The 22668-nt window shown below is 40.6% G+C and overlaps 1 protein-coding gene across 1 annotated transcript in view; it reads right to left on the bottom strand.

Annotated features, from left to right (window-relative positions):
- Positions 1-22668, bottom strand: part of LOC109411919 (neurogenic locus protein delta) — an 80583-nt gene that overhangs the window by 8356 nt on the left and 49559 nt on the right. Inside the window, exons 4-5 of the mRNA XM_029877200.2 lie at positions 21789-22037; positions 9629-9689 (exon numbers count right to left, since the gene is read on the bottom strand). Coding sequence (XP_029733060.2) covers positions 9629-9689; positions 21789-22037 — 310 coding nt within the window. The remainder of the gene's footprint in view (positions 1-9628; positions 9690-21788; positions 22038-22668) is intronic.

The raw sequence follows: 22668 nt of genomic DNA, 5'->3' as shown, positions 1-22668 counted from the left end.
GCTTTTGCCGTCCTCAAGAAACATGGAAGTTCTTCCGGAAACTCAAATTTCGTAATCACTTCGTATCGCGAGCCGAATAGTGCATGGAGAGGACGAGAGTCTGATGACGGACAGCGAGTGAGGCTATCAGATCATCTTCCTTCGTCTGTAAGGGGCTGTCCATAAACCACGTGGTCATTTTTTTGGGACTTCTCAACCCCCCCCCCCCCCCGCGTGGTCATTAGTCTATACAAAATTTTTTATTCGTCCATTCGTCCATACAAAATGGTCATTGGCCGAACCCCCCCTCATGACCACGTGGTTTATGGACAGCCCCTAAGACAAAGCAAAAAAGTTCGTGTGAAGTTATCAACCCAGCATCGTTAATGACCGCAGACAACGAACCAGTACGGTACCATACGGCAAATTCTCCAGAAATGTCTAGAATACCAGGTCCCAACGCATCACCCGTTCATCGACCAGCGATACGGCTAATCTAGCATCCAGACGGTTATCTTTGTAAAGATTTTATACCCCCTAGTTTGATAAAGAATGTCGATTTGTGTAGAGTTAGTTGTATCTCGATATCTAGCAAACTAGCAAACTGTATCATCACCCCTCGTTACACCCCTGAACATCCCCCGCTGGTCCCAACGGCACAAACGGATGTATCCGTATACAAAAAAAACTTCGATCGAACTGCTGAGAGCAGACAGAGCAGAGTAAAGGAAGAAATCCTTTCACTTTGCTCACGATATTTGATTGACCGTCGGTTGTTGATCGCTCATCGCCTTACCCAGACCGGACCCCACTCAGTATCAGCCTGTTGTTGTGCTTCTTTGCTTGAACATCAAATCAAATACCGGTGGTGTCAATCCGTTGTTGCTTCAATACGATAAAAAATTAATTCCATTCATAATGATATTACATATTTATAAGGAGAGCGTGCGCTCAATGCAAACAGGGCTTCGGACTTGGACGCGTCGCACGGAGTGTCGTTGCAATGCATCGCGATCCAGTCCGGTCGAGACCCGACCGGTGCGAGGAGTGTAACTGTGGGAATGAATTGAAAATTCTGTAGGTTACGTATCCCGCTTAAAAAAAAGTACGCCTGCATGCTGCCATGAATATGAATGACAACGGCCGGCGCGCTGTCGGCGGCTTGGAGACGAAACGATACACTGTGAAAGCATGTACCTTTGGTGATGGTTTTGGAGCATCATTATAAACGAATTTTTCGGTCGCCCGACCAACATCGCCTGTTTAGATGTGGAACAGGTGTAGTACGGGCGCCTGGTTGCAATCCACCACACCGGGAAGCTCCGCACGCTACCATCCAAGCAAACCAGGTAGACGAAATAGTTGCGCTAATTGAGTAAAGTATTGTGCTAACAATAGGCCAACTACGATAATGTGCTCCAACGTTGCAACGGGCGCGCATCATTGCTCAGTACTTGGGGGCGCAAAATTCAACCATTCCAGGTAATGAGAGCCCGTGAAATCTTCCATAAAATATAGTTATTGAACAGCAATTAGATGTGAACAGCGCTCACCGGGGGAATAATCTTTCACAGGGAGAAAAAAGAACCGCGGGCTGTATACAAATTGATCAACATACAATACCATATTGTTGGTGTGGCCATGATATGTTTGCCTTACTTACAATTTTCTCTCTGTTTCGTGGTTTGTTATTCGTCTTCTTTTTTTTCCTTTCCACCGTTTCGTTTTTTGTACTTAATTGGACAACCGTGTGAGTATTTTCTATTAGCAAGTACTCTAAAAAGAATAGGAAAAACGGAGCGCTGTTGCTGCTGCAGCGAAGGCGTCAATGGATCCTCTTTCGGTTATGTGCTATTGATTCTAATTGAATACGTTTGATCAGCGGTTGGAAACTAGCATTTCGCGGACCACCCGGTGTGAAGGCTCGTTTTATTCATGATGATGATGATGATGATTGTGTACCCACCATCAGCGCAAGGATTACCTATGGCTGCAGAGTCATACCGGAACGGAATGATCTACCTGATGGTTTGTTGTAGCAGGGTAAGCTAAATGCACTGGAGACCTTCGGAAAACAACATGATAATTATTATCACGTGACAAAGTCTGGCCACCCCACGAACATTTGCCCGGAAACCAGTACATTTAACTTCCTTAGGCTACCCCTCCGAAACCCATATATGTCATGTTCAAATATAAAAAGTAATAATAATAGGAACGAACTCACCGGGTAATCCTGACCAGCTGGTTGTGAAGGCTCGTTTTATTCATCACCAGATACTCTACTTCAAACTTTTAGAGTAATTGTGTAGCAAATTGATGAATGTTATTGTGTAATGATGTCTAATGACGCTGCACAAGACGGGCTTGGTGATCTAGTGGCTCTAACTTCTAATTCATATACAGTAGTTCCTGGGTTCAAATCTGGCTCGTCCTACATTGTATCGTTCTATCTACTTTCTCTCTTCTTTACATGTACATCTGATGTTTACTCGTATGTTCATATCACTAGAACCAGAAACGGAAGTCTTCCTTCCAACTTCCAGTGATCTTCACACAATCTATCTTTTTACGCCTAGCATCGCGTACCAATACGCAAAAAATATTCATTAACAACACTTCGACATCCGCATAACCTTGTGCAGACGCAGAAGGCTCAACGGACCAATCAGAGAGATGGGCAAACAGTTCAAGAGAACCATTTTCAATTGAACAGTTCCTTGGAAAGAACTAGTTCTTTTGAACCGATCTTCCGTTCACTAGTTTTATGGTTATTTTGTGAATTGAAGTTCGACGTTTGTACGTTGCCGTGCTATTTACGTGAGTACACAAAAAAGAAAATCCATTTCCGCAAAAATATGTAGGATTTTTGATATTCTGCGTTGACCAAGTATTAATAAACTGCCGTTTTTCGACCGGCTGCATGCCATCGGAGTACTATTTTGCAAGATCTATATGTAGAGATCACTTACAACATTCGCTCTCTCTGAACCCAATATTCGTTCATTGGAAAAGCTGAATGAACAGTTCAGGCTGTTCAGAACCGTTCTGCGAGGTACTCAATTTTCTAGTTTTTAGAAAACGGAGAACTACCTTTTTTTTTTTCAAACGAACGACTGTTCAGTCATTCTTTCCCTAGAACTAGTTCTTCGGAACCGTACGCGAACGATTCGCCCATCTCTAAATCAGGAAGTCGATTACAGAGGTACGCTGGAACCAAGAAAAAATAGTTGAGAACCACCGCCGGACCCATTTGAACCGATCAACTCAACAACGGGCTCTAGGCTTTTCGCACTCGTTGTCGGGGTGCTAATTGTCTCTTGAGTTAGTTGCGGTTGGACGCAGATGCCGATGAACCATTGTCAGCTTGTCTCTAAAACTGACGTTGGAAATTGCCCTTTTCCTATTGTTTTTTTTTCTCGTTGCCTCGATGCCTGATTGTGGTGTTGTGGGCAATTTCAATTTCAGGCATTGCAGTAGGCAACATGGACCAAGAAATGTAGATCGTTTAAGGTTTCGTGTACCTTAAGGATACGGCTATAAGAATCCAAAGATGGCAAATACGCTTCAACATCGTCTCACGTAGTTGTGGGGCAATGTCTCTCAAAATCAATAAAATTCGGAAGTTATAGGCATATTCACGTGAAAACTAATGCATTGGAAATTGAGAATTTTCCCAATGTAGGACAGTTTCACCCCTCAACTACGTCATAAGTTGGGACTTATGGTCGCCTTGCTATTCATTGAAATTTTCAGGAGCACAGATCTGATAATCTTCTAGGTCAACAGGACAGAAAATGCTACTTGTTGCTTGTTCATTCTCAAGGAATATTGAGTTAAGTACCCCACACAATGCATACGTTTGCGTGTGCGTGACTGTAGTTTGACACATTTCCCATAGGAAAACTGTCAAAAAACGCAATCCTCGACGGAACGGGCGCTATGTGTTCCAGGCTTCACATTTTCAGCCCGATCCGTTCAATGGTTTCCAGATTTGCGCTCACAAAAAAACGGGAAGCATAATGCTTTATTTAGAAAGAGGACGCTGGGGACCTTAAATTTAACATTATTTGATGTTATCACATTTAAACCTAAATACCAAATTTGTTATAGTTTTGAAAACATTAGAAAAGCTGAACGCATTTCAGTATTGTTCAATAGAATGGATTGTTTATCTTTATATGGCAGTTGCTGCACTAAATCTCGGCACAATCGATAATCGAAACTTAAGCTTGATTCATCGCTCGCATGTATAGTAGCGTGGGTCATAGAGGTCGTCTTTTTTCAGATAAAGATTTTTTTTGATTCCATTTCGGGTCCTGAGAGACTGTACAAAATTTGAGCGCGATCAGTTTTGCCTACACTTTGCGCATCGCGATTGAAATTTGTACCAAATTTTATATGGAAAAACTCACTTTTTTGCATTTTTCCTTTAAAAGAATGTAACCGATTATGTAAAAGTATTGCCGCAGATTTCCTGAAAAACTTTGCCGAAGACCGCAAAGCGATCTGAGTCTTGTGACAAAAGCTATAACCTGCAGATCGTCTGAGTATGCTTAACATTTAACATGTAAAGGAATAACATCAACAATAAAATCACAATTTTTGACCAGAATTGCCAAGACTATATCTTTTTTTCACATGCATCGGATCTCTTTGCAGTCCTCGACAAAGTTTATCGATACATCCTTGACTATTCTTTCACATTACCGGTTATATAGTATAAGACAATTTTGAGCATCTTTCAAGAAAAATACGAAAATGTTTTTTTTTTGTAAAATGTAAAATCCCATACAAACTTAAATCGAGATGCTTGGGCAATCATGCCCAAATTTTGCACAGCTATTTGGGACCTGAAAGGGCATCTAAAAAACTTTGATCTGATAGAATCTGACCAATTTAAAATTTCCCATACAACGTTGACGCACCCTAATGTATAGTATCGCCAGATCAGCTACACTCACACAAGAAACCAACGAGGTAACTGTAATATTCTATATCTTGGCGAGAATTATGCCTGTAATCCAGGTTGCAAGTCAATGGGAGGAAGGTGGAGGAAGTGATGATGCAATTCGCTTGCCCACGTCTGACCGTGGAGTTTACTGTGTCTGCGCAAGTTCATGCGGATGTAGTAGTGTTTGAGAAAATGGTAGTTTAGGCAGTGGTTCACGTTGGTGCGTGAATGCCGTTTGTTAGGCAATTGGCGTTGAGATTACTGTACAGATAACGTGTCGCAGTTTGCGGGTTTCCAATTTGTAGGCATAATATGACGGATATGTTATACAGTACTTTAAAGTTTGAAGGAAGGGCTTTTCAACTCGTTTCCAGTGATGGAAAACAGTGAAGAATGCAGCTGAGCAGACACAAAGACAAAGCTATCCTACTCGTGAACAACAGAAGCCTGAATATATTCGCAGTTCCTTCACTCGCGAGCTAACGAAGCTGGTCGCACTCGTGATTGATTCGCGAAGCAGTTCTGAATATATTTAAATTTTGTGAAAAAAAAAACGAATGGATCATTGAAGCCGACTTTTCCGCTACTCACCGCATCAAAACAAAAGCACCACCGTATATGGACGGTAACACAGTGACAGCAGTCGAGTTACGTCAAACACACAAGGCTACGGTGGCGCTATCTGTTCATTTCATAGCGGCCGTTTTAGTTATTTTAGTGATCCATTTACACGGTCGACGGATCTACTTTTCATGAACAATGAATCACAAAGCACTACTATCTGATGGATAATTACTTGTTTTGCTATTAAAATCGCACTAAAATGCAATTTTCGCACCTCTACTTGTTCTTCGCGAATAAAAATTCATGGGTGTTTTTGTTTTTGTTTTGCTTCATACTCATGTAGCAAGCGGGTGCGAATAAACTCACACACGGCTTACTCTCGGCACGCGTGAGTACACCCTAGAATGAAACAACACAGCGCACGAGTAACTTTCACGCAGCGAGCAAAAAGACTAAGGATTTTTCCCGAATATTTGTGTACGACTGGATCAACACTAAAAATGTGCTGATCCGGTGTTACACAAATCTGCGTGAAAATTCTTTTGTCTTTTCGGTCGCTGCGTGAAAGTTACTCGTTGCTCTGTGTACATCGAGTTCTGCGTGTAAACCGTTTGTTGATTTTTCACTCGCGAGTTGATTCACGATGAGAGTGTTTCCATCTCTGCTCGTTACTAGTTCTTCCGATGGCTATGAATTGTATAATGTAGAGAAGAGGGATGAAGTAAATAGAATGCTACAAAGGCAGCATCCATTTATTACGTAACGCTGAAATCGACATTTTTTGACCCCCCCTCCTTCCTCCGTAACGCTTTTTTGTATGAAAACCCGAAAATTTTTGTATGGGCCCTAACGCTTGGCTATACTAATCGCCCCCCCCTCCCCGTAGAGCGTTACGTAATTTGTGGACGACGTCAAAGTAGGAGTAAATGGATGAGCAAGGGATTGAATTCGAAGCTTCTCTATACGAACTTGAAGCGATAGCTATTGGATTCAACAGAGTTTTCAAGTCAAACAATACAATGATTAAAATTTCAAACTGATTGAGATATATCATCATTGATTTTTGTAATCTTATCTGCTCGAATGTCTGATGAACCTATTTTGAGGTATCAACACAGCATGTAAATAAAGTAACTAGAAAGACGGTATTGAGGTTAAGTTGTCACCGCATCACCACTTCAATTCATTTCGAAATTGCTCATTACATCACGGGAAGCATGCTTCATCAGAGCGACTAGACATAGTACTCAATGCTCGCAAAATGGGAAGTAGCAAAACGAGGCGACGCAGAAAGCCAAGAAATCGTATTAGGAGCAGGGATGGAAAATAGTGAGGAATGCAGCTGAGTAGACACAAACGCAAAGCTGTCCTACTCGTGAACAACAGAAGCCAGAATATATTCGCACTTCCTTCACTCGCGAGCTAACGAAGCTGGTTGCACTCGTGATTGATTCGCGAAGCAGCTCTGAACATTTTTCAATTTTGGGAAAAAACGAATTTACACGGCCGACAGATTTACTTTTCAGGAACAATAAAGCACAAAACACTACTATCTGACGGATTCTTACTTGTTTTGCCATTAAAATCGCACTAAAATGCAATTCCCGCATCTCCACTTGTTCTTCGCGAATAAAAATTCATGAGTGTTTTTGTTTTTGTTTTGCTTCATACTCGTGAAGCAAGCGGGTGCGAATAAACCCACACACGGCTTACTCTCGGCACCGTGAGTAAACCGTTTGTTGCTTTTACACTCGCGAGTTGATTCACGATGAGAGTGTTTCCATCTCTGATTAGGAGTTATTATATCGCGCGATGCAATTTCATTATTGTTATTATTGTCGACTTGACACGCCTCTTCTTGAGGTATTTCCCACGGCACGAGGCACGCTATTCTACTAGAAGTAAGGAGGAGGAGAAGGAGATGGATGCTGCGTTTTGCGCGGTGGTGTGCCTGACTGATGGGCAACTACTCTCAGTTGAGTGTGCGCGGTTTACTGGTGGCGCACATTTTCTACCTTTTACCATCATCGTCGCCGCCGTCGTCGTAACAACTCTCAGAAAAGTGCATTAGACAGGTTCGGAAGCAAATGTCACACCTGATATTTCAATCATCTGATAGTTTCGAATATTTATCTAATTTAAACCGCATGCTAATAAGGTGCGCGAAAGCATTAGTGTGTTGGACCAGTCTAATGTCTACACAGAGCATTGCTTTGGGTTCGTCATGTCCGTCGCCCACGGGAGTATTGCGGGATTCGATACGAACGCGCCCGCCGTCAAGGCTTCATCGTTAGGGATGCTTGTTGTGAATTCGTCTTGCAGGGAAAATCCGTGCCCAATAGGGGGTATTGATCATCCCGATCTGCACGTGCGACAATCAAAACACGACAATGGTTGCTTTTTTTTCTCTCTCTCTCTCCAGATACGTCCATCAATGACTGAGGTGAATTAATTTAATTATTGCGGACCTCGGTTTGATGCAATGGTTATGGTTGTTGCTTTTTGTGATGTTTTTTTCCTTCTTTCTGTTGATTTGTGTGTAGGCATTTGATGTACTTGTTCCTGATTCATTCATGAGTTTGAGACATGAAACTTTGGATTCTCAAGGTTTATTGTTATAAATCAATCCTTCATAATATCGAATCTTTTAGACAAATAACAACAGAAGAATAACAAAAAAAAAAAAACTCAATGAAAAAAGTAAAATAAATTAATGTAGTAGTCTTCTCTTTTTTATAAGAAGAAAAAATGTAAATAGTTTAAAAAACTTTAAGAATGGGTAGTTTTCAATATATCTTGTGTAAGCTTCATATTAAAGAACATTTTGACTTTATAAATTTCTGACGAAAACTATAATTAAGATTTTGCAAAAAATGCCAAGCCACTTTTTGAAGAAATTTAAAGATAGCCGATTCAAATCACGATTTCTGATTTCATCATGCCAATCCAGAATAAAATGTCCAAATTTAACAATATCCAAGCTTCATTTGTGATGATGATTGTGACGCCATGAAGGAATTCAAAATTAACACACAAAATCTAAAGTCTGTCTCGAAAGATATGTTTTAGTTACTGCATTGGATTATCGAAACAATTCACTCCACAAACAAATTGTACTACAATAAAATAATAATTTCTGGTGGTAACGTTGGGATAAATAAAGAGAAACCCAGCCTAGTGTCTACTCGTTTATAAAATTAAGATTCAGAACCATTGTAAAACTACTAAATAGAATACCACATTTGACATATAGAAAAGGAAAAAGAATTTATCCAAACTCCTGGAGAAATTTCAAGCAATTTTAGTTACTAGAAGAACGTGTGGCCATGCTTCTAGAAGAAATCGAATGAATGACGCGATTCCTAACTTTATGATAGGATTCCATGTAATATTTGTAAGTGCCTACTACTGGAGGTTATGAAAACCACCATAAAACTAAACTCAATAAATAGAATGTTTTTATCACCCACGGCTTTCAGAACTTGTAATCGTAATAGGACTTCCCGGGAATTTCTAGAAGAATTGTTGGAACATTTCAAGCATCAGGCAAAATTTAACTCCAAGATCTGGAAACCGGAAATTTCAAACCTATCACAACCTTCACGTCATGACACACACTCTACGATACTCATCCGGATCGTAGAACTCTCAGCAGTTTTATTATTCCCTTCCAAACCATCTTGCACACAATCACCGGGTCGCCATCGTGCCGCAATTATTATGGGAAATTCTGCCATGAGAGGTCAGATGCAAAAGCAAAGTCAGTGTTTGCGTTATGTATTGTTTTACAAAGCGGTGGTGGACACCACACGGCTCATCGCGGAGAGGTGATGAGCGATGCTGCAGTCGCGCTATCCACCCGTCGTTGATGATGAGGTAATCCGATAATAATACAATTGTCAGTGTTTCTAGATCCGGTATATATCGTGACCAGATCAGACCCAAACAGATGGGCAGCGAGTAGGGTGCACGGGATAGATTCGGATTACATAGACTCAGCACCGACCGTCCGTTCGTCCGTCATAATCATCATTAGAACGGCGATGGGAGAAACCGCGGTTTCGCGGGTTAGTCTGAATGTGGCTCAGACAAACACATATGTTACGAAAAAGGGTGGTGGGAGATACTTACATGCATTCATTAGGTTTGCTGCAGTGTCCATGTTTCTCATCACATCCAGGAGTGCAACGGGCTGAAAAGGACGAAAAGGATCGAAGAAAGATGATTAATTAGAATGGTCTGATGACTGTGTAAGGGAGAGTAACGTGTATTGGAAAATGGAGATACTGATAATGACAGTTAACCATAGAGATTAATTATGTAGGACTTGATTCTTTCGCTGGAGTTCGATTAGCATTACTTGCTCTGGAGTCGTGTGGCGCGACGCGACTATCGAATGGCACGGGTGGCGTCGCACCAACAGCAGGGTACTCTGACAAATTTGAGACCACATTTATGCTGGTGCTCGTTTTGTGGCCACCATAAAACTCATGACGCCGAGTGTTTTTTTTTTCGTTTATTGGTTCGTACTCATCGGTTAGGCAGGCCTGACGACAGCCGACCCGACCCGCCAGCAGAGATGAAGAAGCACATTGAGGCACACTATGGTGGAAGCCACTTATCAACGGAACCGGGCATTAGTCCGTACGTGTTGTGTGCCACAGCCAGCAGGAACTGGTTGAAATTGAAGGGTGTAAGGTAACAGAGACGCATATTGCGTCGTTCCACGTGAAAGTATGATGAGGCGATCAAGAGCGCGCGCGCCACCAGACAACCGGTGCCCAGCGACAGCTGCATTTTAAGTTCATTAAATTTATTTTCTTGTTTTTTCTCCGTGTGCTGTATTTTTTCATGTGTCGTACAGCGCTGGCAATAAATACCGCATTGGAACCTTTGCTGCTGATAATGTTTATGTGCATTTCACATTTAACATTATATAATTATTGGTTCGAGGAACGCGCAGAAAGTTCGACCAAAATTTAGTTAAAAAAGCCTGCTTGTTATGCTGAGCGCAGTGGAAAATTTTATCAGTGCAGCCAAATCAAACATGAAGTAATATGACGATAATGTTGACTATGCTGGAAGAGTGAGTAACCTCTAATCAATTTAGCTTGATCGCATTACAAACACATTGTAAAATATAAGCCCATCGATACGTTTATTGCAGCTTTCAAATCGTACACCGGCGCTCACTCATTCATTGGGGAAAGAGAGCAACAAAGGCTTGGAATGACTACAGGGCCGGATTTAGGGGTGAACATAACCCACACATTTCAGGCCTTCTCCCACAAAATTTCACAAAATTCTGGACGAACATTTGAAAAGGGCCTATCTGCTTTGCGTAAACAAACATGTTTTTGTCTCTGTAGGGCCCATCTGCATCCACCCACGCACATCAACACCCTTATCAGAAAGAGTGTTCTTCAAGCTATCTGTTAAGGGTGTTGATGTGCGTGGGTGGATGCAGATGGGCCCTACAGAGACAGAAACATGTTTGTTTACATAAAGCAGATAGGCCCTTTTCAAATGTTCGTCCAGAATTGACTGAAAATCATCTTTAGGTTTGATTCTGATCATAGGAACATAAACTTATTGTCTACTAGCAAGGTGTTGCAACTTGCAACCCTAGCATCTTATGGGACCTTTTTGCTATTTGTTTAGCTGCATATGAATGTGAAATTTTCTCCTAAACTCGTTCACATTTCTCCATCTGATCTAATCAGTTTTGTGCGATAGCTTTAGCTATTTTACGGGAGATTCTATGGGTAATCTTTGCCCGAATTCTGAAGGAACCCCTGAATGCATTCACCACGGAATCTATAGCTCTGTAGAAATAAGAGTTCAAACTCCTCCAACAATTTTTTTCACAATGGATCACTAAAATAACTAAAACGGCCGCTATGAAATGAACAGATAGCGCCACCGTAGCCTTGTGTGTTTGACGTAACTCGACTGCTGTCACTGTTATCGTCCGTATACGGTGGCGCTTTTGTTTTGATGCGGTGAGTAGCGGAAAAGTCGGCTTCAATGATCCATTAGGCTGGCATCATTCAAAACAATGCGGAGCAGAGATAACGTGTGATAGACTGATTGAAGCGGCAGCCGCTCACGCGCACAGCCTGCTACGATCAGTTGCGTTCACGGGGATGATCTGATCAGAGAGTAAAAATATCGAAGATTGAAAGTGAAGATTGACATTCTCATTTTTTCATTCGTGTTTGGCCACATTCATTGTCAGCTGAATGCCTCTCTTTTTTCATTCAATTCTCTGTCACGAATATTTTTTCGCACGTCGTAAAATGTCCAATTTTTATTAACAGACGCACAATCCGACTTAATGGACAAATAGAGAAGATAATTAAGATTCTAATTAACTACTATACACAAATTTTGAGGTGATTGCAAGTATAATCGAGAGCTATGGTCCAGTTATATTTCTCAGTGAAAATTGTCAGTGACAGAAAAATGAAAGAATAGGTGAAAAAATTCATTCACCAAAATGAATTTTATTTTGATCCCTCAGTTGAGAATTTTCAAAATTTACGTTGAATTTCACTCATTGAAAATGAAAAATTAAAACTCTGGATCTGATATTGTTGCCGCTTATCGAGTGCAACCAGAGCTCACCAATACTAACATTCACTCAATACAGTAGCGAGAGCAAATAAAGAAAATCGCACCTTGGCAATGAAAGTTTGTGAAAACTAGTTTTGTGTGTGTTTTTACAAATAATTAGTACTCTATACAGGAATTTAATTCAAATACTGGCACGCTCAAAATCAAAATTATTAATTCATTTTGCTTTTTCATGCTCAACACATTCATAAGATCTATGAAATATGCGTTTTGACCCGATATCCCTAGTAAATAGGTAAACATTCCACTTTCACATTTGACTTAGGACTGGAGGGTGGTACGGTCAAATTTTGGTCACACAATTTTTTTTCATAACTTCAGACTGCGTACACCTAAACAGCTCATTTTTGAACCAGTAATGGTACATTGTATGTAGCCTATACCATAAAATTTTCATCAAAATTGGTTTAGTATTTGCGGAGATATTGTTGAATCCTGAGATCTGCAATTTTAAAGTTTTGTACAAAGAGGATTCAAAAATAAGAACCCATTTTTACTGTTTTATTTATATAGCCAGAAAAAGTTAACCGATTTCAATGAAAATTTTCCTGTTTGTAAAGTATGCATGCCAAAATGGTGTGTAAAAATTACATTCAATTTTATCTAGCCGTTCCAAAGTTATATTTTCTTAAGTGGCACATGGTCAGTTTTTTTCATATTCAAACTGCTACAACTTTGAAAGTATTCATACAAAATGGCTCAAAATTTTACTAAGAATATATTTTTATATTAGTATTATACTGTAAACTTTCATAAGAATCGAAGCAGTATTGGTAGTTCTATAATCAAAATTGTGCTTTACTGTCCTTAAATTGCCGAAAATTTACTATGGAGCGCTTTGTACAAAATTTTAAAAAGGCAGGTCGTTGGATATATATATATATATATATATATATATATATATATATATATATATATATATATATATATATCAACATTTTCTGGTATAAGCTACTTATAATGTACCATTACTGGTCCACTGGTGTTTTGGTGTATGCAGTCTAAAGTTATGAAAAAAAATGGTGTGACCAAATTTTGACCGTACCACCCTTTAAGTTTATGCTCCACGTAAGGAGGTACAATCTAACCTGTCAAACTCCATAGAGAAAAATAGGATGTCATCCCCTTGGTTGCGTTTGAACTTTTTATGCTTAACCCTCTAATACCCAATCCCGCTTTTAGACGGGGTATAGTTTGAGCATTTTTGTAATTTTTGTTTCGTGGAAAATCTTTTTTTTTTTATATTTTTGGCTAATATTTAGGACTGTTCTGTATATCTCAAAATGGTTTTTGGTGTATTTTAAAACGTATTTACATTTTTTAAAAATCATTGAAAAATTGATGTTTTAGTCACCTTTTAGAAGTCATTGTTTATTTTGAATTGAATCACTACAATTAACATGTTTTTAATTTTTCCCAAATCATTCTATCTTAGTTTTATAGTTTAAGAGAATCGAATCGCTACAATTAACATGTTTTTAATTTTTCCCAAATCATTCTATCCTAGTTTTATAGTTTAAGAGAATCAAATACACTCTAAAATTATTTTCCTTAAAATTACACGGAAAATAAAATTTTCTATGAAAAAAAATAAAAATAAAAATATTTCAACAATAATCATAAAATCTCAAAATGTTTTCATCTCAAAAAATCCGTACCCCAAATAGGCTTCCAGGAAAAATATAAAACTGTGGGGATGTTCAAAAATAAAAATTAGAAAAATAAAAAACTGAAATTCACGTAATCGAGAATTGAAAAGAATCATCTTCCAAAACATGTTTAAATCGATTTTAGATGACGAAAAATGATATTTAGATCAAAATCAAAAATTTGGGTATTAGAGGGTTAAGATCCATAAAAATATTACACGGAAAACTTCGAGCAATTCCTCAAAAAAAAAAAAAATGCACCAGGCAATCCACTAGGGCCCCCACATTTAGAAATCCAGCCCTGATTGACTGCCATCCAACTTGTGAGGCCCCCCTACTCCATACGTGCGGAGACAGAAACATCGTCATCGAGCCAAATAGATCCCGCTTTGGAGATCCCACGACGAATGAGGAGGAATATCAATTTACAATCGCTTTTCTTCAAAACAATTTGTAAATATTTGGTGACAAAATATTTGTCTCACCTCCATCTCAGCTGCTCTTCACGACGTTTGTCACCCACGGGCGGTTGAATGATGCTGGTGGTGAATGGAAATCAATTGTTGCCTCTTTAAGAGTATGGTGCGTCCGACGTATGGTCTGGTCATTCTCAACTTTAGAGGCAGACGAGCTGACAGCCAGCGATGACCGGTTTGAATTTAAACATTAGACAGACCGGAGCGCTCATTCGACGATCATTCAGTAAATAATTAATGATCATATTCAAATCAACAAGCCAATGGAAACGTTTTTTATACACGTTTATTTTATATCCATTATAAATATCTCCTTTACTTCTTGTATTATTTCGGCGCGGCAGTGTTTTATCAGTGATGCCTGCGCTGATCACCGAACGAATGATCGGCCGACTTTAGTTTTAATCATCGTGCCTAACCTATCCCGCTTTGTCCTCTTTGGTTTCTGTTTGGTAGATGGACCGTGATCGTTTGAAAAGAATTTCCGAGCCTCAGAAGACCGCCGCCGCAGCCACCGTTGTTGGTGCGCCGAGAGTGGCAGACAGAAGAAAACGACTAAGATGAAACAAATGTTTTAAAATGAAAACCAAAACGCGAATAACTTCACTCAACATCGTTTAGCCATGACGACAAAGCGTGCGATCACTGCAGGATCATCCCTCCCGTCTCCGTCAGCCTCGCTCCCAGCCAAGTTCAATAAATATTTTCGAGTTAGCATCACCTCATCAACATATCCATCAGCAAGGAAATGAATCATCTTGTCATCTCGCGAGAGTAAGATTGTGCAGTCCGATAACCACCACCGCTGCTGCCGCCGTCGCGAATGAAGCGAATAAAATTGATGAGCTTCAAACCAGGTGCGAAGGTCTTCTGCTGGCTTTGGCCAACCTACCTACCTTCTTTTTACTTTATCTTTTCCTAATTCCAAATGTCACAAGAAACGCCCTCTCTTGGAGATGACCCGACAATGGCAGGATATTTGAATTTAGTTACTCAACTTGGTGGTATTTGGAAGGCTATCACGCCCAAAACATAGTATTATTCGTATTTTTTTTTTTTTTGGGAATATCTAGGCAGTTCAAACCAGTGCCATGGAGTTCAGTACAACGAATATACAAAAGTAGTAAAGGTTATTTTCGCAACAAACGATAACATACCATTATTTGCCCTAAAATCTATGACTCCCTTGGAACCTTCTGAATCACTATACGATTATTCTGGGGTATTTTAGATTAGCCAAACTACTCTGGAGCTCACTACTTCAGATCTACTTTGGTACCCGTAACCATTTCTGCTATATTGAGTAACGCTGCTTGATCAACCTACATCCTTGAAGACCAATACATACTATTATACATTTTTGCCATGGAGTTCAGTTTCAAACTAAATTTCCGTAGAGGTGAAAACTTGTGACTTAACACAACCATGTTCCCTAAATCATTTTGAAGATCAATAGCCTTGGCTACATGTTTCGGGATAATTTCACTCATGTTGTTTGGAGTTGAGAAATCTTGTCATTTACCCAATCTGAAGGACACTGCTTCATAGAAAGCCTCCAAGCACTTAGCGGACCCTTCTTCGAAACCAATTCCCGCGAGAATTGCCAATGACCTTTTATATTTAATTAAGCTCCTGAATTGATTGGTTAAGCTGTTCTGTATGCACTCCCGGTAGTTTTCCCAACCAAACGCGCACAGAAGTATATCGCCGGCCGGCCAGACACGAAACAACGCACCCAAACTACGATGACGACGACGAGCGGAGGAGGAAGAGGAAGTCGAAAAAAAAAACAAAACTCATCGCCTGTTGATTAAAAGCTTGATTCACCACGATCAACGAGCAAAAGCCGTCAGAAAAATTTAGCCCAATCTCGTGTTGGGTCTCTTCTGAGAACCAGGAATCAGAAGCAGTTTGGCGATGATGGCGTTAAGGTTATCGGAGCTCTTTTTTTTTCTTCTTCTGCTTGGAGGGGCTTTAGTTTCACCGAAAAGAATCATCTCTTAACTGCTTACCTTTCTGCTACCCAAACATGCACATGGATGGGTGCCCGATCGCTCGCGTGTAGCGCAAAATCTGTGGATCTAAAACAGCTAGGTCTCCTGTGAGCATAGCATCGATTGATCGCACGCCAATCACTGGATCCAGCGGCAACCGAGCTAGCAAACTCTCCTCCATATAGACACGCATTCCATTGGGCCGTTCAGATAGAGTGTGGCGCGTAGGAAGGCCGAATCCGATCCAAAGATGAATGTAATTCCAGATCGCGCACGTACATCAGGCCACAGTCGAAAAATCGATAGGTGTTGCGAACAGATGAACAAAGAGAAGCCAGAATTCACACCGCAGCACTTGGAAATATTGGTTAGTATTAGCCAATAACCCATTATCGATTATAGTAATTACCATTAATTCATGAAGATTATTCAAATGCTAAACCAAAACAGAGCTGCTGCGGTCATTTCGAAAGGTTCACATGGAGCCTGCGGGGTTATTATGGGATTTCTGCTCCAAGTCTCTCGCGGTCTGGCATGGTCAAAAGCAGACAAGTATTTGTAGAATTTCCTGTACTTGCGCATAACACATTAGGAAGTACCACGAAAACGAAATATGCAGAGATACTGTAGGAATTAGTCGAATGTCTTCCAAAACTTAACCGATGGGATTTCCAGCACGTTTTTCCCAACCATTTTCAAACTACGACTGTACTTTGAGAATACATCTTTTGTTTTCGAATTCAAGGAATCGTAGTAAAAGGACAAAAAAGCAATTCACAAGGATCTTTTTTTTCATATAGCCATTCATTGTCCCAGTTTCCTAAACAGCTGAACCTGGAAACCGGCTGCTGCAACAATATGTTTGAGCTCAGTGATGCTCCAGCGAGATGAAAAGAGAAAGCAAACTCTACTAACATAGTGTGCATACGGCAGACAGGCAGGGACAGGCACCACCACTGGCATTACCGGCGGTAGCTCCCGGCGTGGGAAGATGATGAAAAATATCCAAACCACTCTCAGACGTTCAAGGCGCTGGCACGGTGATGCTAAGGTCAGAGAGACGCAGTCAAAGCAGTAGCAGCACGTAATACAAGGTAGTTTCCAGAGCCCAAAGTGGGCAGGGAGAGACGGAGGAGCAGGCCAGGGAATTTCAAAGAGTAGACAAAGAGGATAAAGCATGACTGTTTTCTCCTGTTCAGGTATAAAATTTTAAAGCAAACGGAAACTTCGCGGCAAGATTTATTTATCTTTACCTTGCTTTCCGTTCTCGCTGGCTATACGATGTTTTAGGGGCTGTCCATAAACCACGTGGTCATTTTTTTGGAACTTTTCAACCCCCCCCCCCCCCCCCGCGTGGTCATTAGTCCATACAAAAATTTTTATTTGTCCATACAAAATGGTCATTGGCCGAACCCCCCCCCCCCCCCCCCCTCATGACCACGTGGTTTATGGACAGCCCCTTATAACCAGAAGGAGCTGCAACAACAACAACAACAACAACACCCGCACACACGGCTTATCGTCTTATACAGATGAACAGGCCCCTGGCGCAGAATACATACTAACCAGAAGTTTGCTGCCTGAGAACTCCACAGAGTGGATGCCGCGCGATTCAACGGATTAAATCATATTATGTAGATAAACGCGTCTATATAGCATATTAAATTAACACGTCCGCTTGATTGGGTGTTTATATTGTGGTACGCTTTAGCACTGATAAATTTCGGGCTTTGGCGATTCAAATGGAAATCGAGATAATTGCTGGGATTACTACCGTTTAAACTTTTTGCTTCAATCGCTTGAGACGGTGTCACAATAAATACTGCTAGGTTGTGTGTTTCACCTGAGACGAGTGTTGTGTTGACAGAGGGGAAATCAAATTCGCTTATAAATATGTGGTGAAAGTTTCACTGGTCAAGGGTTCAAAATAGTTTTATCTTTTTCCACAATTTCACTCATAACAATTAATAAAACTCCCTTCATGAGCATGAGCATGATGAGCATGAGCATAGATAACCACACAATTCGTAGTTGCTACTCCGTGATTGACCAGAGCAATCAAAATTGTACAAGAATTAATAAAACTCCCTTCATGCACCAATAACTTGCACTTGCAAGTTTTCTTGACCTCAGATTGCAACTAGCTCGCAGCAATCTTTAGTTTGATTTAGTTTGGTTCTGTTAAGTTCAAATGAAAACTTTCTGCAAGATTTTGGTTCTGCTACAACTGAAACCTACCTTTGGTAACTTTAGCTTTAACGACCAGCCATTTCTAGGTCAGTTGAAGAATCGGGACTATTTGAGTATATAAAAATATACGGCCGTTCTTCGCATATTTGTCCCATGATCAAAGGGATTCCCATAAAACAAAGACCGAATTTTCGAATATATTGAAAATATTTGGGAATGCGAGAACGGAAAGGATGTAACCCCGGAGACTGATTCTGCGAAGCGGCGGTTGTCAACCGAGTCAACCAACGGAACAAAAGATGAAAATATAGCCAAGCGATCATGCAATCAGAGTGCACCGAATTCCGATTCGACGTGGAAAGTAATCACGAGATCTAAGAAGAAAATGATGTTATAGTTATATTCAATTGTATTTGGAATGACCGGACACGAATGCACTTTAGGTGTAAAGTGTCTTTAATAAATAATAATAATACCGAATTGAAATGTGGAATAAAAACCTGCAAATAAAAAATGAAATACATATAATGTACCCATTTTATTTTTAAATGTACTTTACAGGAAAAGATAAAGTGGGCGTTTACCATACTACAATCGGGCAGTTATCTACAAATCAAGGACTCAGCCACTTCGCCCGAACTTTCTGGAGTGAATGTCAAATGATGACGAATTTAGAAAATCGTCTGTCAAGCAATTCATTAATGTCCCCGCACTAGAACCCGCTGACAATTTCACCAGGAGTTCGCAATGAGTTGATTAAGTTGATGAGTCATCAAGGATCAAAGAAGGAATCCACCAACAGTCATGTTGAGGATTCGTTAAAGAATTCAATCGTATTTTAACTGATAACTTCTTCATAAATCCGATAATGTTTGTACTAAATTTTCCTAAGATATCACAACAGGAATCTGCTGAATATTTTGACGGGAATGTGCGACAAACTATATAAGGAATAACAATTGCCTACGGCAAAACATAAATGCTACACAAGTTCATGTTGCGACGTCGAAGTGTTTTTGTAAAACAGCTTTACTACAAATGCAAACTCCTCGAAGGTAGGACCGGAATTCGGTTCAACACATACCTCATTCCTCGACCTGCATAAGCAAAAATTGCAAAACTGGGACAATGATCATTTATCCGATAACCGGGTGAAGCGTGTTGAATTACCGGTTCGATGGTGGCCTGTTTTTGGTGCGCCTAATAATGCCTAAACTGTTTATATTCATATATGAAGAAGAACATTATGCGCCGTTTCCATACCGGGCATGTAGGTTTATCAATTGACTGCCTTTCTCGCTCTCCCCCGGCCACCCTCTATGTCTGGGAACGACTGCTTCATCCGGCGGCGTCCGACATCACTCCTCTACACGAATTGCGCACCATCATCCTCCGCCACGCCAGCTCATCATCTACCCATGATCGAGCCCAGCAGCAGCAGCGCGCCAAAGCGGGATGAAAGCAGTGCGCGAGTTTATAATTCATCCTATTAAGAAAACGTTTCATTCATATTTCGCTCATCAGGTTAAATGCATGCGCGTCTCTATAACGTAATCTAACGTAACTGAAGTAAATTACGTTGAATTTTTGGCTGGGTATGAGGCTTCTTCTCCACCTTCTGCCCGCACATTCGTGCTTTATCGTACCCGACTTTGGGAGAATATCAAAAACGCGTTTTTTAAATAAAGTGAGTAAGATGCAGGGAACTCCGTCGTCGAGTATTACGACTATGAATGAACCGGAGCTCCTCCGATGCCGATGAGAAATACACGTGATTGGCCAAAATAGAAACCAAAGTTGGGAATATGGCCATAACTGCGGCAATGCTTCCATTTTGGCCACACAACGCAACGCAATATATCAAAAACACATTTTTCAAAAACGGCAAATACAATCAAAAATCCTTCAATGACATTCAAATTTGTTGGCATTGGTTGGCAAGAAAAATGCTGCAACACTGTGAGTGATACAAAGGAAAATGATTTTGATATCCGGAATGTCAATTTAGGTCCAATAGGACGAAGTAACTGAGATATTTTATACTTGTTCTAATGTTTGATGCGAATATTTTCAGCCCGAGGATGTTTCATTTCCGATTATATATATTTACCAGTGAAGGGTTTATTAATTTGTGATATCAAATTGTGTATGATTTTTATTTTCTATTGTACAAAAGAAGTGTTAAACTATGACCTCTGATAGTTTTCGTAATCTGCTCGGGTACTGCTCATACGTTATTGGCTGGGATCCCAATTCCAATCGGCGGTAAACGTTACGTTTCCAGCGTCTTTCTGTTACGACCGGTCTGCGGCAACTTCGCATCGACTGGCTGACTGCCTGACGGTAGGGTATGTGTGCAGCATACGAAAGGAGCGCGTGTGTAGAGAGCCCCGTTTTTTAATTACTGCGCGCAGAAGAGCGCAATTTTCGAAAGTGTAGGTTTAAAATACCCTGGCTGCAGCAGCAAGCGCCCACTGAACACCGTACTGGATACGGTTATTTTGCACATTTTCGGTAGCAGCGCTGAAATTTTTGCCTCCACTACTGCTTCACTTTCCTTTGCTGTGAGAGGGTTTCAAGTATTGTTATTGTTATTGCTGTTGGATTTTGGTGCACGCTCATAAGCGTTGGGTGTTGCACATGTACGAAAATAATTGAAATCTTGCACCATTCACCTTTCTTTCTCTCTATTTCACGTTCGGCATGAATAAATTACTATTCGCCGCTGATTGCCAGTAAATTATTTCGATCTAAGGTAGCTGGGTCGCTGTTGGTTGACAGTGCTTGCACGTTTCCAACAATTTGGATGCATTACATCGCAGATTGGGATTTTTCAAAGTGTGTCTTGCGACAAATGTATTCTGAAAAAAAAACCTTTCAACGCTTATGGTGTCTTCAAAACACCATCACTTTTTCACATATCTGACATGATTATTCACTATAGTTATTTATTGCTTCATTGATTAAACGATTGAAAACAATCGAATACACGTGATTTTGGAACTTTGCACGGTTTTAATATATTCAAGTGCTCGCCAACAAGTCGCCTGCTTTGAAATACCCTCAGTGTATGAGTGCCAATGATCTTCGACATTGAGGTCGCAATGCTACCTGCTACATTATGAAATGCAGGCCAGCGAAGAAAAGTGGGAGGGATTGACGAAACATTCGCATGTCTCTTACAGAATGTTGAAGGTTGGCATAGGTTCGCTTTGGTTAGCGGGTTGCCGATGTGTAAAGACGTTAGTCGCTTTTATGTACGGCTTTGTATTTCGATTCTTCCGATTCGATTTGGCCCGGTCTCCTTGAACAATAACAACTCTACACATGTATGAACAATACTCACGTTTGGTGCAGTAGTCGCCTTGCCAACCGGCCAGGCAAACGCGGTCCCCGGTCGGCGAACAGGTGTAGTGCCCGAACTGATCGTTGCGCTTCCGACACAGGCTGGCACACCCCGACCCGAAGTACGACGGGTCGCACGTCACCCGGAATGCGTACTGCAGGATTGAGTGCGTCGAGTTGTTACTGTCCTCCGTCCACTCGGGAGAAACGTCAAGCACCCGTTGGTTGGAGAAACGCGATATTAGAATGCCTGTGAAAGAGAAACAAATGTTTATGAATTGAAGTATATGTTTTGTACGTATTGGAATGCAAAACGCATAATATGTTTAACTCATATGTGTAAATAATCCCGGTTTGGTTCATCACGTACATCACGCATTCACGTATATCTTTGCCCAGAGTGAAACGTATTTGATAAAATAGGACCAGCTTCATACAAAATTGTTCGAATCACAAAGGGCAGACTATTGTAAGTATAGTGTATGTACTTGAAAAGTAGTCGATACATTGCCTACTGTGATGCCGTGTGCAGCATAGTTGTCCCATGTTCTATTTATAACATGGGACAATTATGCTGCACACGGCAGTGTAGCATAGGACAAGATCTGAAAACTGCTTTGGATGTCTTGGCGTACTGGGTTGTGTGTGTAAATGTGTAATATACCAAATAATTTGTTTTAAAATTACTTCGACTTCTAAATTGACTGTCTAAATGAATGAAGCACAAAACTGTGACACTTATTTAACAATTACAAACAGGTTTAATTCAACGTTTTCTTCCTACGTATTTTTATTGTTGGTGGACAACCTTTCTACCCCGATGTTAATGGTGGGCAGGAAATGATGGGCTATTTTTTCCCTTTCTCCATCCAAAATTCCAC

Source organism: Aedes albopictus, chromosome 3 (genome assembly GCF_035046485.1).
Source record: "Aedes albopictus strain Foshan chromosome 3, AalbF5, whole genome shotgun sequence".
Classification (NCBI taxonomy): Eukaryota; Metazoa; Arthropoda; class Insecta; order Diptera; family Culicidae; genus Aedes; species Aedes albopictus.
This window is presented reverse-complemented; position numbering and strand designations above follow the sequence as displayed.